Source organism: Equus asinus, chromosome 15, assembly GCF_041296235.1.
Source record: "Equus asinus isolate D_3611 breed Donkey chromosome 15, EquAss-T2T_v2, whole genome shotgun sequence".
Classification (NCBI taxonomy): Eukaryota; Metazoa; Chordata; class Mammalia; order Perissodactyla; family Equidae; genus Equus; species Equus asinus.
Genome location: NC_091804.1, coordinates 23890215 through 23904654, shown reverse-complemented (window position 1 = coordinate 23904654; position 14440 = coordinate 23890215). Strand labels below are relative to the sequence as shown.

At 60.9% G+C, this 14440-nt stretch overlaps 1 protein-coding gene across 2 annotated transcripts in view; it reads left to right on the top strand.

Annotated features, from left to right (window-relative positions):
- The first annotated feature begins 9832 nt into the window (after nt 1-9832).
- Nucleotides 9833-14440, top strand: part of NOL4L (nucleolar protein 4 like) — a 124358-nt gene continuing 119750 nt past the window's right edge. For both annotated transcript variants that reach the window (XR_006513813.2, XM_044747961.2), the window contains exon 1: nt 9833-10302. Coding sequence is in view for 1 of the 2 variants with exons in the window: in XM_044747961.2 (XP_044603896.1) it covers nt 9982-10302 (321 nt within the window). In the remaining variant the exon portion in view is untranslated. The remainder of the gene's footprint in view (nt 10303-14440) is intronic.

Genomic DNA, 14440 nt, shown 5'->3' with positions numbered 1-14440 from the left:
GGTCAAAGCAAGGCGGGCAGAGCCGGGGAAGAACACCTGCCCAGGGCTCTGTCTGCATCTGGAGGGCGGCCCGAGAAGCGGGAGAAAACCAAACATCAATTTCACACCTACTATGTGACCCATGGTCCTGAGCACACGCACGCACGCACGCACACACACACACACACACGCTTCACCACTGGGTCCCTGGGCCTCAGGCTAGACTTGTGGCCCTGGGCACTCCTTCCGAAAATGAGAAGGATCCTAGGGAGGTCTTTCGATCCAGCCCACTGCCACTGGCCTCAAGGCCTCATCTCATTGTCTCCTTTGAAATCCTCTATGGTGAACAGAAATTATAATTCCCATTTTGTAGATGAGCACACCAAGGGAAGGAGAAACTGACCCAAAGCCCCACAGTAATCATCAGCCAAAGCTGTCTCGACTCCTACTTTAGTGCTCTTTCCGAGATCCTGCGTTGCCCAGATCTGAACCGTCTGGCAGGGAGGAAGTCCCTCCTGCAGTCTAACTGAAATCTCTCCTACTTTACTATGTCAACTGCCAGTTGTTTGTGGCTGAAGATGCGAAAAAGCACTGTGATCCTTCTGGGCCTTGACTGTCATCTTGGAGGGGACTGAGCAGGGGGTAGGAGACTCAGGGACACCCCCCTTGCCCTCCAGAATCTGAATCCAGTTGCAGGTTTGCTTGAGGGGGTGGGAGAGAGAGCCAGGCCATTTGCCACTGGGGCCTTTCTTCGAAGGGAAGGCTCTGGGACAGCTCTGGGAAGAATTCCCTGGGGAAGAAGTGCTTCTGGATCACCCTGAGGACACACACGCTCCCCCAGGACACAGCTGCCCAGGGGCCAAGCTCCCGGCCAGCGCCAGGCGGAACCCAAGGCCTTGGATCCACCCCTGTGGCCGGAGGCGGCCTTGAGTTCCCTCCGCACACAGGCCCGTTCGACTCGCTTGTCAGAAGCCACTCAACAAAATCCAATTTATGCAGCCAATGTGAAATGGGGAAAATTCCTCTAAACCAAAAATGCCTTCTTTCAAACCAGAAAGGAGGGGGCCCGACAGCCGGGCACGCAGACGAGCAGGCCCCGGGCCGAGACGCAGCCTCGAACGCCATGGAGGGCAGCCCAGTCTGGACCATTACTCGGCCTCTTTCTCCAGAGAGACCCACAGTTCCCGGAGATGTCAGGGCTCGGGGCGCCCCACATTTCCTGAGAAAGCTGGTGGCGACTTATTGAGGGCCTACTGTGTGCTGGGCACTGTGCTAAGTGCTTCCATGTGGACCCTCCCAGCAACCCCACGAGGTAGGTGCTGTTGCTGTCAACACCTTACAGATGAGGAAATCGAAACTCTTAGAGGTTAAGTCATTTGGCCAAGGTCACACAGCTGGGGAGAGGGGCCGCAAGACTCAGATACAGGCAGTCTGGCTCCAGAGCCCTCCTCCTTCACATTCTGCCACAGAGGTGACTTGTGCCGGGAGGGGGCCTGAGGCTTAGAGGGGCGAGGCACAGGGGTGTTGAGGGGAGAACGCTGAGTGAGGGGCTGGGGGCTGGACCCTGACCCAGTGCTGCTGTCAACTGCCTGGATGAGTCCTTGTTCCTCTCTGGGTCTCAGTTTCCCCATTCCTGAAGTGGAGTAATTGGGGAAGATGATTGCAAGCTGTCCATAGGTTCCTAGTGCCCACTAGCAAATTAAAGGCCCTGAGAAGTCCTGAAGTAGAAAACCCCAGTGAGCAGTCCACTTGAAGAGCTGACCAGCAAAATAGTTACCTAATGGTCCTGAGGCCTCAAGGCAGCTTGACCTTGAGTGGAGTCCCCATCAGCAAGTTAGTCAGCTGACAATTAATAACGTGCCCTTTGGGAGATAAGTGAATAAGACAGGACCCTATTTTTGAGGAGCTCCTTATCCGGGGAGAAAGTAACCAAGAAGAAGACAATGAGGACACCATGCTGTGGTCATTGTTCAACGGTTGAGGCCAGCTTGAGGTGCCAGAGAGGAAGAGACATCTCACCCTGCCTGGGGCTCATGGGAAGTACGGCAGACACACTGACAGTAAAATAGGGTTTTGAAGGATGGTTAGGAGTTCTCCAGGGAGAGACTTGGAGTGGGAGGGCAGTTCCAGTGAGGGAAACAGCATGTATAAGTCATAGTCATGTGAGAAGTTTGTTGTTCAGAGGAAAGGAGAGTTCAGTGTGGCTGCCACAGAGAGGGTAGGCCAGAACAGGACAGTGGAAGGCCTTGAATGCTAATCCAAGGAGTTCTGAGGAATAACAGAGGTCCCAATTAAGAGAGTTATGGATTGGGGTGGAAGGAAAACCTACAGGCCAAGAGTCCAGTGAGGAGGTTGGTACGGCTGTCTGGGCCAGATCAGAGGAGGCCTAAACTGCACTGAACAGATGGTACCTCTGACGAGGATCTTTGGGTGCAAGAAATCCAGCACAAAGAGACCTGAGTGAAAATAAAAAGGGCTTTCAGGCACTGCTGAATCCAGGGGCCCAGGCGGCGTTGTCAGAAATCTGGCCGTCATCCAGTGGTCAAGGGGATGGGATGTTTTCCATGGCCAGGGTTCAGGTCAGTCCTGCTCCAGCTGCATGCTCTGAATATGGGGAAGGGGCAGTTTCTCAAAGGAATTTCAGATTACCAGGAGAAGAATGTTGCTGGGCAGGTGAAAGCAACAGCTGACCACTGCAGCCCGAGAGGGCTGCGGCATTCAGTGGAGGCCAAGCCCGTGCCCAGCCCGGGCCTCAGAGGTGGAGGCCTGGAACTGAGGGCTGGTGTGGTCGGGGCAGGCTTCACGGAGGAAACGGGCCTGGAAGGGAGACCTGAGCCTTGGGTAGGATCCAGGCAGATGGAGGGGGAGCCCCGGGAGGAGGGATCTGTGAGAACAGAGGTACAGAGTGGGGAGGGAGCAGGGCGTGTACTGGAGGCAGCGAGTGTGCCAGGCCCAGAGCGCTGAGGAAGGGAGAGGAGAGAGGCGAGGCTGGAAGGAGATGTCCGGGGTGCTTGCATGCCAGGCCCCTCTGGCCTAACTGGCCGGCCTCTTAGAACACACAGGTCAGGGGGAAACAGTGGCTTCATCGCTCATCAACCTGCCATGGCTCCCCATGGCCCGCCCAGTGAGCCCCAAAGCGTGGCCTGGTGTTCAAGGCCCCAGCATGCCCACTGCCCCCTTAGAGGGCCCCCCTGCTCTCCCAAGTGAGTGTGCCCACCACACTCCAAACACACCGCTCCCTTTTCCACCTTCCAGCCTTTACTCTGGCTGCTTCCCTGCCCTACAATGCACCCCGCTTTGGTCTTTCCACCATCTGCTGAAGGCCAGGTAAAGGCCTCAGCCTCCAGGAAGCCTTCAGTGCAAGGGGCCTCCTCTCGAAGCTCTTTATTTAGCTTTCTTTTCAAGCCCCTCAGCCCAGTGGGCCTGATCAGGGCAGGGCGGCAGGAACTCGTGTCTGGGCCTTGGAGCTGGTCAGATCTGGGTTCAGACTCTCCCTCTGCAGCTCCCTAGCTGTGTCACCTTGAGCACATCATTTGACCCCTCCTTGATGACATTTTCTGACCTATAAAATACGAACAAGGCCTCACTGAGGCCTAAATGTGGTTATATGTTCAAAGTTCCTGACACATAGTAGGCCCTCATGCAGCTCTCACTCTTTTTTTTGGGTGTTTTTTTTTTTTTTGAGGAAGATTAGGCCTGAGCTAACATCTGCTGCCAATCTTCTTTTTGCTGGGGAAGACTGGCCCTGAGCTAACATCCATGCTCATCTTCCTCTACTTTATACGTGGGATGCCTACCACAGCATGGCTTTTGGCAAGCGGTGCCATGTCTGCACCTGGGATTTGAACCACGGAACCCCAGGCCACTGAAGTGGAATGTGGGCACTTAACCGCTGTGCCACCGGGCTGGCCCTCTTACTCTTTTTGTGATTGTTCAAATTATGAGTTATGTCCATCTCATCTTCCGCGAGCTCAGTCCAGGTAGGGACTGCACCTGGTTTCTTCCCAGTCCCCCAGTGCCTGGCACATAGTAGGGGATTTGTAAGGGCTGACCTATCAGTTTTCCTGGGTCGTGTAGACCCACTTTCCCCACCCCGCCCCTCCTGGGTGAGGCTGGGGGTAGGCCCGATGGCCCCACACCGCTCCCTGAGTTTAACCCAGCAAGCAGCTAGGTGCCAGCATCCAGCATCAATAAATTACTGGTGAGTTCAGGTGACGGGACAGATCCAGTGTCAGCTTCCTCTGTGTCCCGCAGGAAGGCTCAGGCCCTTGGGATCCCCCTTCGTGAGCCTCCCCCACCCAGGGCTCCATCAGAATAATAGGGTTGCTTGCAGGGCACCTACTGTGTGCCAGGCCCCATCTGGGCACTTTGCACCACATTTGATTGACGTCTCACGATGATTCTGCAAAGTAGGTTCTAGCTCTGTTTTACACTTGCAGAAACTGAGGCTTGATGAAGCGGAGTGATTTACAATAGACAAAATTAATATCAGAAGGAAAGCCGCCTTCTTTTCCAATTTGACATAAATCTTCCTGGATCTCATTGCAGTTTTTAGTTACGATGCATGTGTGCGCGCACACACACACACCCCTTAGGATTTCTTCATTCATTCATTCATTTATTTGACAAATACGCATCAAGCACCTACTATGCGCCCAGCTGTTATGGCTGTTGGAGACGCTGCAGACAACAAGACAGAATCCCTGCCCTTTGGGAACATACATTCCTGCACATGAGAAGCACAGAAACAATAAAGCCAGATAATCACACATTATGGTGGGAGGTGGTGCTGAGCCTGTGAAGACGGGTAAAGCAGGCCAAGGAGACAGGGTTACTGGGGCACTACTTCTGAAAGCGCAGTCAAGGGGGGTTCTTCAAGGGAGGCGACATTTGAATGAAATCCTTTTCTCCTTACGCTTTAGTTTCTGGAAAAGGAGATGCCGGCCTCCAGGGGTTCTCAAACTCTGCGAGGTGGGCAGGATGTCCTCCCACTCAGCGTGGTTCCACAGGCACCACGGTGCAGGCCATCCCCGGCCAGGAGACGTTTTCTCCTTCCCCCGTCTTTGCCCTGAGCCCCTCTGTCCAAGGACCCCTTAGGATCGGGCTTCTCAGAGCTGCTCCTCTGAGCCCTCCTGTCTCGTGTTCTCGTGGCATCTTTTTGTTTTCTAATTCTCAATCCGTTTGTCCCCATCTTTCCAAAGTCAGCTCGTCCCTGACCTCCGTGAGGGCTGGGGGGGTCCATCCTGTTTACGGCTGTGTTCCCGACACCAGGCACAGCATCCGACACACAGAGGACACTCGAACCAAAGTCCCAGTGAATGGCAGACGGACGCAGTGATGATGGGGCTAACATTTGAGAGCGGATCCTCACAACAGCCTTGTGGGTTAGGTATAATGATTATCCCCATTTTCCTGGCCTTGAAAACTGAGGCTTGGCGAAATCAAGGCGCTCCTGTAAGGTCGTGGAGTCTGTTAGGAAGCACACACTGAGTGCCGATGGATTGATTGACTCGGGGGAGGCAGAGCAGCCTGGTGGAAAATGCTGGAGACATCAGTCTGAGAAGTGCATTTTGAGAACCAGCCCATTCATTCATTCATTCATTTGCTCATTTATTCGAGAATTATGAAACCTCAGCCTGTGTCCTGGGCACCAGCAGGTACGGGTCACCGGGCAATCATGCTGTCGGGTGATCAGAGTTGGGATGGGGAAAGCCAGGAGTCTGTGAGCCACCAGGGCAGCCCCTGAACCAAAGGGAGGGCTCAGCAGCCCTTCGGGGTGAGGGGGACCTGGAGCAGCAGGTGGGCAGACTGACTGCAGGGGTGGATGCTTTGGAACGGGGGTTGGCAATGGCTGCACAAGTCCTTGATGCTTCGAAGGGGCCCCAGCGCCCAGCAGTGGAAACCACCCCTCCCCTGTCGCCTTTGGCAGACAGGCCTCTGCAGGGGTCTGAGTCACTCTGCTCCACCCCAGGCCAATCGGGGCCACCTCACCTCTGCGTTTCAGGCATTCCCCTCCTCTGGGCCCAGAGTCAGAGCTCAGGGAAAAGCAGGCGGTCTGAGCCGAACCAGGCAAAGGCCAGATGCCCCCCTCTGCCTGTGGCCCTGAGCCTCTTCCCTTCTGTGGGACTCTGTTTACCCATCTGTAAAAGGCAGAGTTAGACTGTACACTCTCTGCAGACCTTTCATTGCTGACCACTTGTGACCCAGAGCGTTACTGTCAGTATTGGAAGTGGACGTGAGCTCTGGAGGTCTGGACTCCCTGTACGTCCATCCTGCCTCCCTTGGACCTCTGGACTACGGGTAAAACAAAAAAAATCCCGGGGATCCCCTGACCTGTGATTATCGGGGCAGCCTACTTTGTCCTTTTGGCAGGCGGTGGGAATGGGAAGAAAGGAGGAGCAGTTGCCCCCCTCAGATCGTGACTGCCCAATGTGCCCCCCAAGCTGGGCGCTGTGAGAAACTTACCTCCTACCCAGCATGCTCTGGGGCAGGACATCGGCTAAAGGACACGACTGATGTGCAGAGGCCAGAGCTGCAGGGACCTGTTTCTGCAGAAGTGGGGACACTCCTCACTCCTCAGCTCAGCCATCTCCATGGGCTTCCCAGCACCTCTTGGGGCAAGAGGCTGAGATGCACCTGGTGTAGCGAGCTGACACATGGGAGGGGAAACCAAGGCCTCTGACCTCCAAGCCCCTTGATCATAGGCCCCTTAGGCCTCTGTAATTGCCCTCCACTCCTCACTTCCTCTCTACTCCTCAGTCTCTCCCCTGTTTAAAACTCACCAGTGGCTTCCCGTCACATCTACAATGCCATCCAAACTTTTTCCCATGATCTCCTGCCTTCCAACCCCTCCTCCCTCACTTCACTGTAGCCACACTGGCCTCCTTTCAGCTTCTGGAAAACGGCAATCTCTTTTGCACCTCAGGGCCTTTGCACATGCTGTTCCCTCTGTGCAGAATGCTCTTCCCTCAGAACAGAGTATGGCTGGCTCCTTGTCATTTAAGTCACTGCTCAAAACTACTCTTCAGAGGGGTCTTTGCTGATCCCCCTAAGAAAAGCAGTCCCTCCTGTCCATTTTCACAGCTCCTCGTTTCCATCATGCCCCTTCCCCAAGCCATAACTATTGAAAGTCAGTTTGGTCAGTGACCTTCTTCCCCATTCATCAGTGAGCTTCAACAGAGCAAGGACCTTGGGGATCCCAAGACTATATCCCCAGCACCTGGCGGCTAAGAGCTGTTCAAGAAATGTTTGTTGAATGAATGAAACACAAAAAGTATCAACAATGCTCATCTTCCTCCTTGAATACTTTGCAGCCTCTACGAAGGAAAACATGGCATCCACTGGGCACCTGTCATATGCCAGGCACTGTCACACACGTTATTCTGCTGAAACTTTACATCCATGGCCGTCTGTCGGTTACGCAGATGATGAAGTTGGGGTTCGGTGACTTGCCTGAGGTCACCCAGCAAAGGTGGACTGATGGGTTCATTCACTGGGGAAGCGGCCATCTGGGACCTGTGAGCATGAAGAATGCCATGGCGGACGGTAGTTAGACCTGCCAGAGGCCTACGTTCTTGTCGCTCTCCTGCCCCCTCTGCCACACTAGAAACTCAGCCCAAGGTTGACAATCAGGTTTTTAGGTTCTGAAAGGCAGGCAAAGACCCAGGCTGCATGGAGAGGGGGTCCGGCTTAGTGGTTACTGAAGTGGGTCTTGGAACTGGACAGAGACCTGGGCTCAAACAGAGGGCCCCGCCACCTCGGCACCAGGGTACCCTCGCTGCAAGTGGTCTTTAGCATGGCCGGGCTAGATAAGCGCCTTGTTTTCAGGAAGAGAGGCAGCTGTGGGGGTAAGTGGCAAGGGGCATATTGGCAAAGTCAGGGCTTGGGCTTCCAAATCATGCAGAAGTCCCCGTACCCCTGGGGCTGGGTGGCCTTTGGCGATGACTTCCCCTCTCCGAGCCCCAGTGATCATCTCTGAAAAATGGGCATGCCAGCATGGAACCAAAAAGAGCTCTTAGGAAGATAAAGAGGAAAAATGACTGTGGAGTTGTTGGTGTATATAAAGTAACACGGAAATGTAAATTATCTAAAAATAAATCTCTTCTGTGAAATGTGGAGAGAGGTTGGGACTTGGAAGACCTCTTGGGTTCTTTCAGCATTTATTGGCACCTACTGTGTGCCAGGTGCCGTGCTAGAGCCTGGGATACAGGAATGAGTCAGACGTGGTCCCTGAGCATCTGGAGCTCCCTGCAGCTGGGGGAAGGGAATTGGGCACACACAGTGTGGGGATCCCTCCCGGGGATGGTAGGGGGCACTTCGGGTATGATGTGGCAGCAGGAGCTGGACAGACCCCAGCTGAAGCCCTCCCCTCGTCCCTGGGTGACCTTGAGCAGGTCAGGCCACCTCTCCAAGCCCCAGGCCTCCATCTGTAAAATGGGCGTCTCCTCTGCCTCTCAGGGTCGCCAGGACACGGCACACTGTCACTATGAGGCTGGGGGACCTTGGAATGGGGTAGCCAGTAGTTCCTGGGCAGAAAATGGTCCTGCACTGGCCAAAATCTGGGCCTCAGGCGTGGGTGGTGACTCGCTTGCAGGAGCAGCCTGGGGATATTGGGGGTGGACCCTAGGGGACAACAGGGAGAGAAGCACAGCAATTCCTCAGGACGTGTTAAGAAAGGAGGGCAGAAATCCTGGGGAAGTGGCCTGTGCCTTTATTTATGTGAGTAATTTCATTAAGAGGGAGGGGGCTGGCTCTACCCAAGGTCAGTCTTGCCCAGGGAGGAGGAGGATGGCAGGGCGACCTGAGTTTACTCAGCAAAGATTCTAGGCCAAGGTGCACCCAGAAGGCAGGGTGTCTGGGAATGAATTTATGGGTGTGTTGAGGCCAGAAGCCTTGGTGGCGTTGGCCTGAGTGAGGCCATCAGCCACTGTTGGCGACTTCCCTGGGGCCTGGGGCTGTCCCAGAGCAGTGGTGCTGGCAGAAGCAAGGCCGGCCAAACCTCGGTGAATTCGGGGCGAAGCGAAGGGGAGGAAGTTTGCGGGCCCCGAAGGGTGGCGGGTTGGGGTTCCCCCGGGGAACACTGCTCTTCTGGCGCCAGGTCGCACCGGAGAGGTCAGGCCAGTTGCTGGAGGGAAAGGGCCCTGCCCTGGGCGGCCCGCGCCGGGCTAAAATCGGGCGGGGCCGCCCAGGGAGGCAGGGACGCTAGTGGCCGGGTGGGTCTGCGCCCTGCTCCCTGCGAGACCGCCCGCCGAGCGCGGGCGGAGCGCGGCCTGCGGGGCTGGGGGCCAGGCCCGGCCAGAGGGAACTCGGTCCCTGGGCTGGGCACTGTGCGCCTGCGGCTCCGGCCCTCCCGGCGGCTGCGGGCGCGCCGGCCCCCGCGCCCCCAGGGGCCGGGCCGGGGCGGGGGCTGGGCCCCGCGGGCGGGCGCGGGAGGGGGGGCGGCGGCGAAGGCTGCGACGCTCTAACAGGTGGGATCCCGCGGCGTGGTGGAGGCGGGCGCGGGAGGAGGAGGAGGAGGAAGAGCAGCGGCAGCGGGAGCCAGAGCAGGAGCAGGATGAGCCGCGCGAGCTGACAGCCGCCGCCGCCGCCGCCCGCGCCCAGGCTCGGTCTCGCTCCCCGCGCCCGGGGCCGCTCCCCGCCTCCCGCCTCCCCCGGCCGCCCGCGGGGCGGCCCGCCCCCTCTGCACCTCCGGGCCCGGAGCTGCCTCCATCGCTCCTGCATCCCGGCCGGGGGGAGGAGGAGGCGGAGCAGGAGGCGAGCCGGAGCCGCCGCCGCCAACGCCGCCGCCGCCGCCAACGCCGCCGCCCGAGCAGGACAGAGCGCGCCGCAGCCCCGCGCGTCCGGCCGCCGCCCGTGCCCATCAAGCAGCCGCGCCGGAGCCACACCGCGGGACAGCCCGGGCCGCGGCGCGCCCCGGCCCGGCCCGGCCCAGCCCAGCCCAGTCCCGGCACCGGGCGGCCCGGCGGCCGGCCCGCCCCCGAGGGCGCCGGGCGCGGCGGGAGGATGCCGAAGCCGACGCTGCTGCTGCGCGGGGGTTGGGAGCGCGAGCGCAGCCCCGGGGACTCGGAGCTGGGCCGCCAGTTCCGGGACTGGTGCCTGCGCACCTACGGCGACTCGGCCAAAACCAAGACGGTGACACGCAGCAAATACCAGCGGATCGCCGAGGTCCTGCAGGGCGGCGGCGGGACCGGCGCTGGCAGCGGCCCGGCGGCCGGCGAGAAAGGCAAGTTCCAGTTCTGGGTGCGCTCCAAGGGCTTCCGCCTGGGCAGCGGCCGGGAACCCAAGATGGGCCAAGTGGTGTATGTGCCGGTCAAGACGGGCTCGGTGAGTGCGCGCGCGGCGGCCGCGGGCCGGTCCCGCCGCGGGGCTCGGGGCGGGCGGGGGCGTGGATGTGTGTCCGAACGTGTGTCCCTGAGGCTGTCCGTGGGTCTGGCCCGCCCGAGGCGCACGCGTCCCTGCTCACCCGCCCGCCCTGGCCCGCCCGGGCAGCGCTCCGGGTTCAGGGCGTCCCTGCCCCCCTCTGCGCCGCTGCCCGGGCCGTGGTCTTGCCGGGCGGGCTGTCCCGGGCTGCTCACCCCAGCATGTTCCGTCCTCCCGTCCCCTCCCCCAGCCAGCAGGCGGCTGCTCCGAAGCCCGAGCCTCCCCCCCACCCCGCCCGCCCCGGGGCTGCCTGTCCCGGGCGCCTCGCGCTCCCGCCCCCGGGCCGGCTGGGCGGTGTGTGTGTGTGTGTGTGTGTGTGTGTGTGTGTGTGTGTGTAGGGTGGTGCCGCGGGAGGGGGGGCAGGGGCAGCCACGGGACGGGGAGTCCACTGGGCTTCCCAGCGCCAGGGGAGGGGGCCCGCCCGGGCACTGTCTCCCCGACCCCACCCGGGGCTGGCCCGGGGAGGGGCAGCCCGAGCCGCAGCCTGGCGCAGGAGCAGCCTCCCGCGGGTGGGTGGGGCGCCCCCTCCGCTCCCCTGGCCCCTGGCTCCCCCCGCCCTGGGACGGGGGCGGCCTGACCTATCCATCCCTTCCCCTCCCCCGTCCCCGGGGCCAGCCCGGTCCGGGCGGGGTGGCGTGGGGGAGGGGGCGGGGAACCGCAGCCGCCGAGAGGGAGGAGGCGGGCGGCCGGGCGAGGGCGTCCCCTCCGGCCCGGGGCGCCCTGGAGAGGGCGTGCGGCGCGGGCCCCGCGGCTCCCCCGCCGGGACCTCATTGTTCTGCAGCGGGTGGGGGCTGGGGGGGCGGCTGCTCCCGGGGCGCTGCTGAGCTTTGAACTTTCCGTGGCGGAGACCCTCCGTTAGTGCGTTCAGCCCCCGGCCCGCCCGGGCCGGGCCAGCCTCCCTCCCTGCCCCCCTCGCTCCCTCCCCGGCCTCGCCCGGCCCGAGCGAGCGAGCGGGGCCGCCCCGCGCCGGCCTCCCTCCCTCCCTCGCTCCCCCGCTCCCCCCTCCGTGCTCCTCCCCCGTCCGGCCCGCCCGCCCCGCGCTCAGCCCCGTCCGCGGCCGGAGCGGGCTCTTCACACACAATTGATTCGGTCGTTACGAAAAGTGCACTTGTCCCCTCCCCCTCCCCCTCCGGCGGCCGCCCGGGCCCGGGCCGCGGGGTGAGGGGGCCGCCAGGGAGGGAGGCGGGAGCCGGGGAGCGGATCCGGAGGCGCCTCCCCCCGCGCCCAGGGGACGGGGCTGCAGGCCGCGGGGAGCGGGGAGCCGCGAGCGCGGAGGGCGGGCGGCCCATCTGCGAGGAGCGCTGATAACCGCGCCGCTGCCGCTGCGGCCGCCAGCAGCCCATCTGCGCCGCTGCCGCCTCCGGCCGGCCGGCCCGAAGCAGGGGGCCGGGCGGAGGGGCGCGCTGGGGCCGCATTCCCGGAGGGGGACGCCGGGGCAGGGTTCCACCCGCGCCGAAATCAGTGCTCTCCCCTGAACCCGGGGAGCCTGGGTCATTGTCCCCTCCCCGGATTGAATCAGGGACCCCTCCCCCAGCCCAAATCAGTGCCCACTTGCCCACGGGGGGAGTATGGTCATTGCCTCTTCCCAGCCTAGGTGTGCCCTCCCCACCCTGCCAGTTCGGTCCCCCCTTGGGTTCTCCCCAATCTTGGGGGAGATGACTGGTGTCCCCAGTGGAAGCGTGGTTTTTCGAGGTCAGTGACCCACCAGATGTTTGGCTGGGTCTGCACTCCTTACCCTGGGTCAGTGCTGTCAGCCGTCCAGGCTTCCCAGGTCAGTGAGTGCCCCCCACTCCCACCACATCCTGGTTATTCCTCCCCAGGGAGCTGGGAGTCCTGACCCAGCCTCCTTCATGTCTGAGGCAGGAGCCCCTACTCCACCCACTCCTGGAGTTGGCAGGCAGGTGACCCTCAGACATGGCAGCTGGCTCCCTGGTTCTCTGTGGGGGTCGACAGCTCCACATGGAGTGGGCATCATGGGGCAGTCCCCCTACCCCATTAGCCACACAGCCGTCAAGGCGGAGCACACACCCATCCAGGCCACATGCAGCAATGGGTGCTGGGCCCCGGCTCCAGGTCCTGCCAGCCCAGCCCGGCTCTTCAGCCCTTTCTCCAGGCCCGGGCTGACCTGCCTCGCCTGTCAGCAGGGGCCTCACAAGCCTCCACCCTGGCTCAGACTAATAATAAGCCCTTCCCGAGGGACCACCTGCCTGGGAGGCAGAGAAGGGGGACCCAGACGTCCCTGCCCGGGCTGCCAGGAGGACAACAAACACAACAGACGTGCCCTCCTGCGACAGCCCGCCCCTCCAGCTCCCCTCGCCCGCCTGCCTGGCCTGCTGGTCCCCAGAGAACCCGTTAGTTACCTGCCACTCGCCCAGCCAACCGGAGCCAGCCGCAGGAGATGCCCCTAGCCCTGCCACCCCCATCTCCACACACATTCCGGGGGCTCAGTTATTATTTTTGCATTTCCATTTTCCTTTCACTGATCTAAGAGGAACAAATCCTGCTGGGAATTCTGGGGCAGCCATGGCCTCTTACTGGGAGGGGCTGAATGGGACCTTCTTTGAAAGGTGCAAAGGACGTCCCCTACCTTCACTGGCCTCCACACACACGCACGCGCACACACACACACACACATGCACACACGCACAAAGTTATCTTTGCCTCTGGTGGCAGTTGGGAGAGATCCTGCAGTTTTGTCCTGGGTGGGTTTCTGTGAAGGTCATTGGGCCATAAACCTTTGTCCGAGGCGTTATTTAGCACCCACACGCCTCGTGGGGACACTGGGGCATTGGGGTGGGTGGGTCTCTATGCTGGCTCCCGGGCACCCAGCTGGCAGGGGGGTGGGCATGGCCAAGGGTGTGATCAGGAAGCCCAGGGAGGCTCCAGGGAAGGCGGGCAGGCAGAGCGACTTCAGGGAAGAGGGGTGTGGGAGTTGGGTCATCCAGCAGCTGAACAAAGGTCCCCGCGTGGGCTCGGGTCCCAAGGGTGGCTGTGGTGTGTCATCTCTCTTCCATGTTGCTCTCTGGCTGCCCCCTCTCTGGGCCCCCTTTCCTCCTCCCACAGCCATATGCGGTGCTGTGGTCGGGGCCCTTCCCAGGTCCCGGCCAGCCAGCCGCGGGTCGATGATCTGACACCACTTGTCCCGTCCCATCTGGCCCTGAGTTTTTCTGGGTGTGTGTGACAAAGGCTTAATCTGTCCGGACGGGCCCAGGGCGGAGAGGAGGGCGAGGGGAATTACACTCTGCGGGGCCTCCTGCAGCTGGGGCCCCGGTGGGGGGTGGGGCGGGGCGGGGGGTCGGCAGGAGCGGGGGCCTGGGCATGGGAGGGGGGAAGGCAAGTTCGTCTTCAGTTTGCAGGTTGTCACAGGAAATAGAAGTGGAGGCGGAGGGCTGAGGGCTGAGGGAGGAGGGCGGAGTCCGCCGCCAGCGGGCACCGCTGCTCACGGGGATAAGATCTTTTTATGACAAGGGCCGGCCGGGCCTCCTGACTGGGCAAAGCCTAGTTGGGATGTTTTATTTCTTGTGTTTGGCCTGCTCCGGCCTCCGTGGGCTGCCAAGCAGGGGAAGTGAACCCCACGGAGACAAGACCCTCCGATTCCGTTCCAGCGTCGGCCACAAAGTGAACCAACCCCTTTCCTTTTCCTCTGGTCTCTCAGAGTGGGGCTGTCCCCGCAGCCTGCAAGGACCACAGGTTATGTCTGGGGTGGAGCCCTGGCCATCTGTCAACTCCTGGGACCAGAGAGCCCCAGGGCTCCTTGGAGATAGCTGTTCTCAGCCCAACTCTACCATCTTCCAGATGGGAAAACTGAGGTCTCCAGAGAGGAATTTCCGTTGGTAGGGAGCCAGGGCTGGGACATAGATCCCCCTGCTCCGCTGGCCCATCACATGCCAGAATCCCCCCAATAGCGCCCCCCTCCCTGAGGGGAAAAGCCGGATTGCCAAACTCTGCTCTCAACACCAGGCTTTTTCTAGTCGGACCCCAGGTGTTCCTCAGGCCAAATTGACTAATGGTGGTCCTTTCCCAGTTTGCAGACGACGTTCAT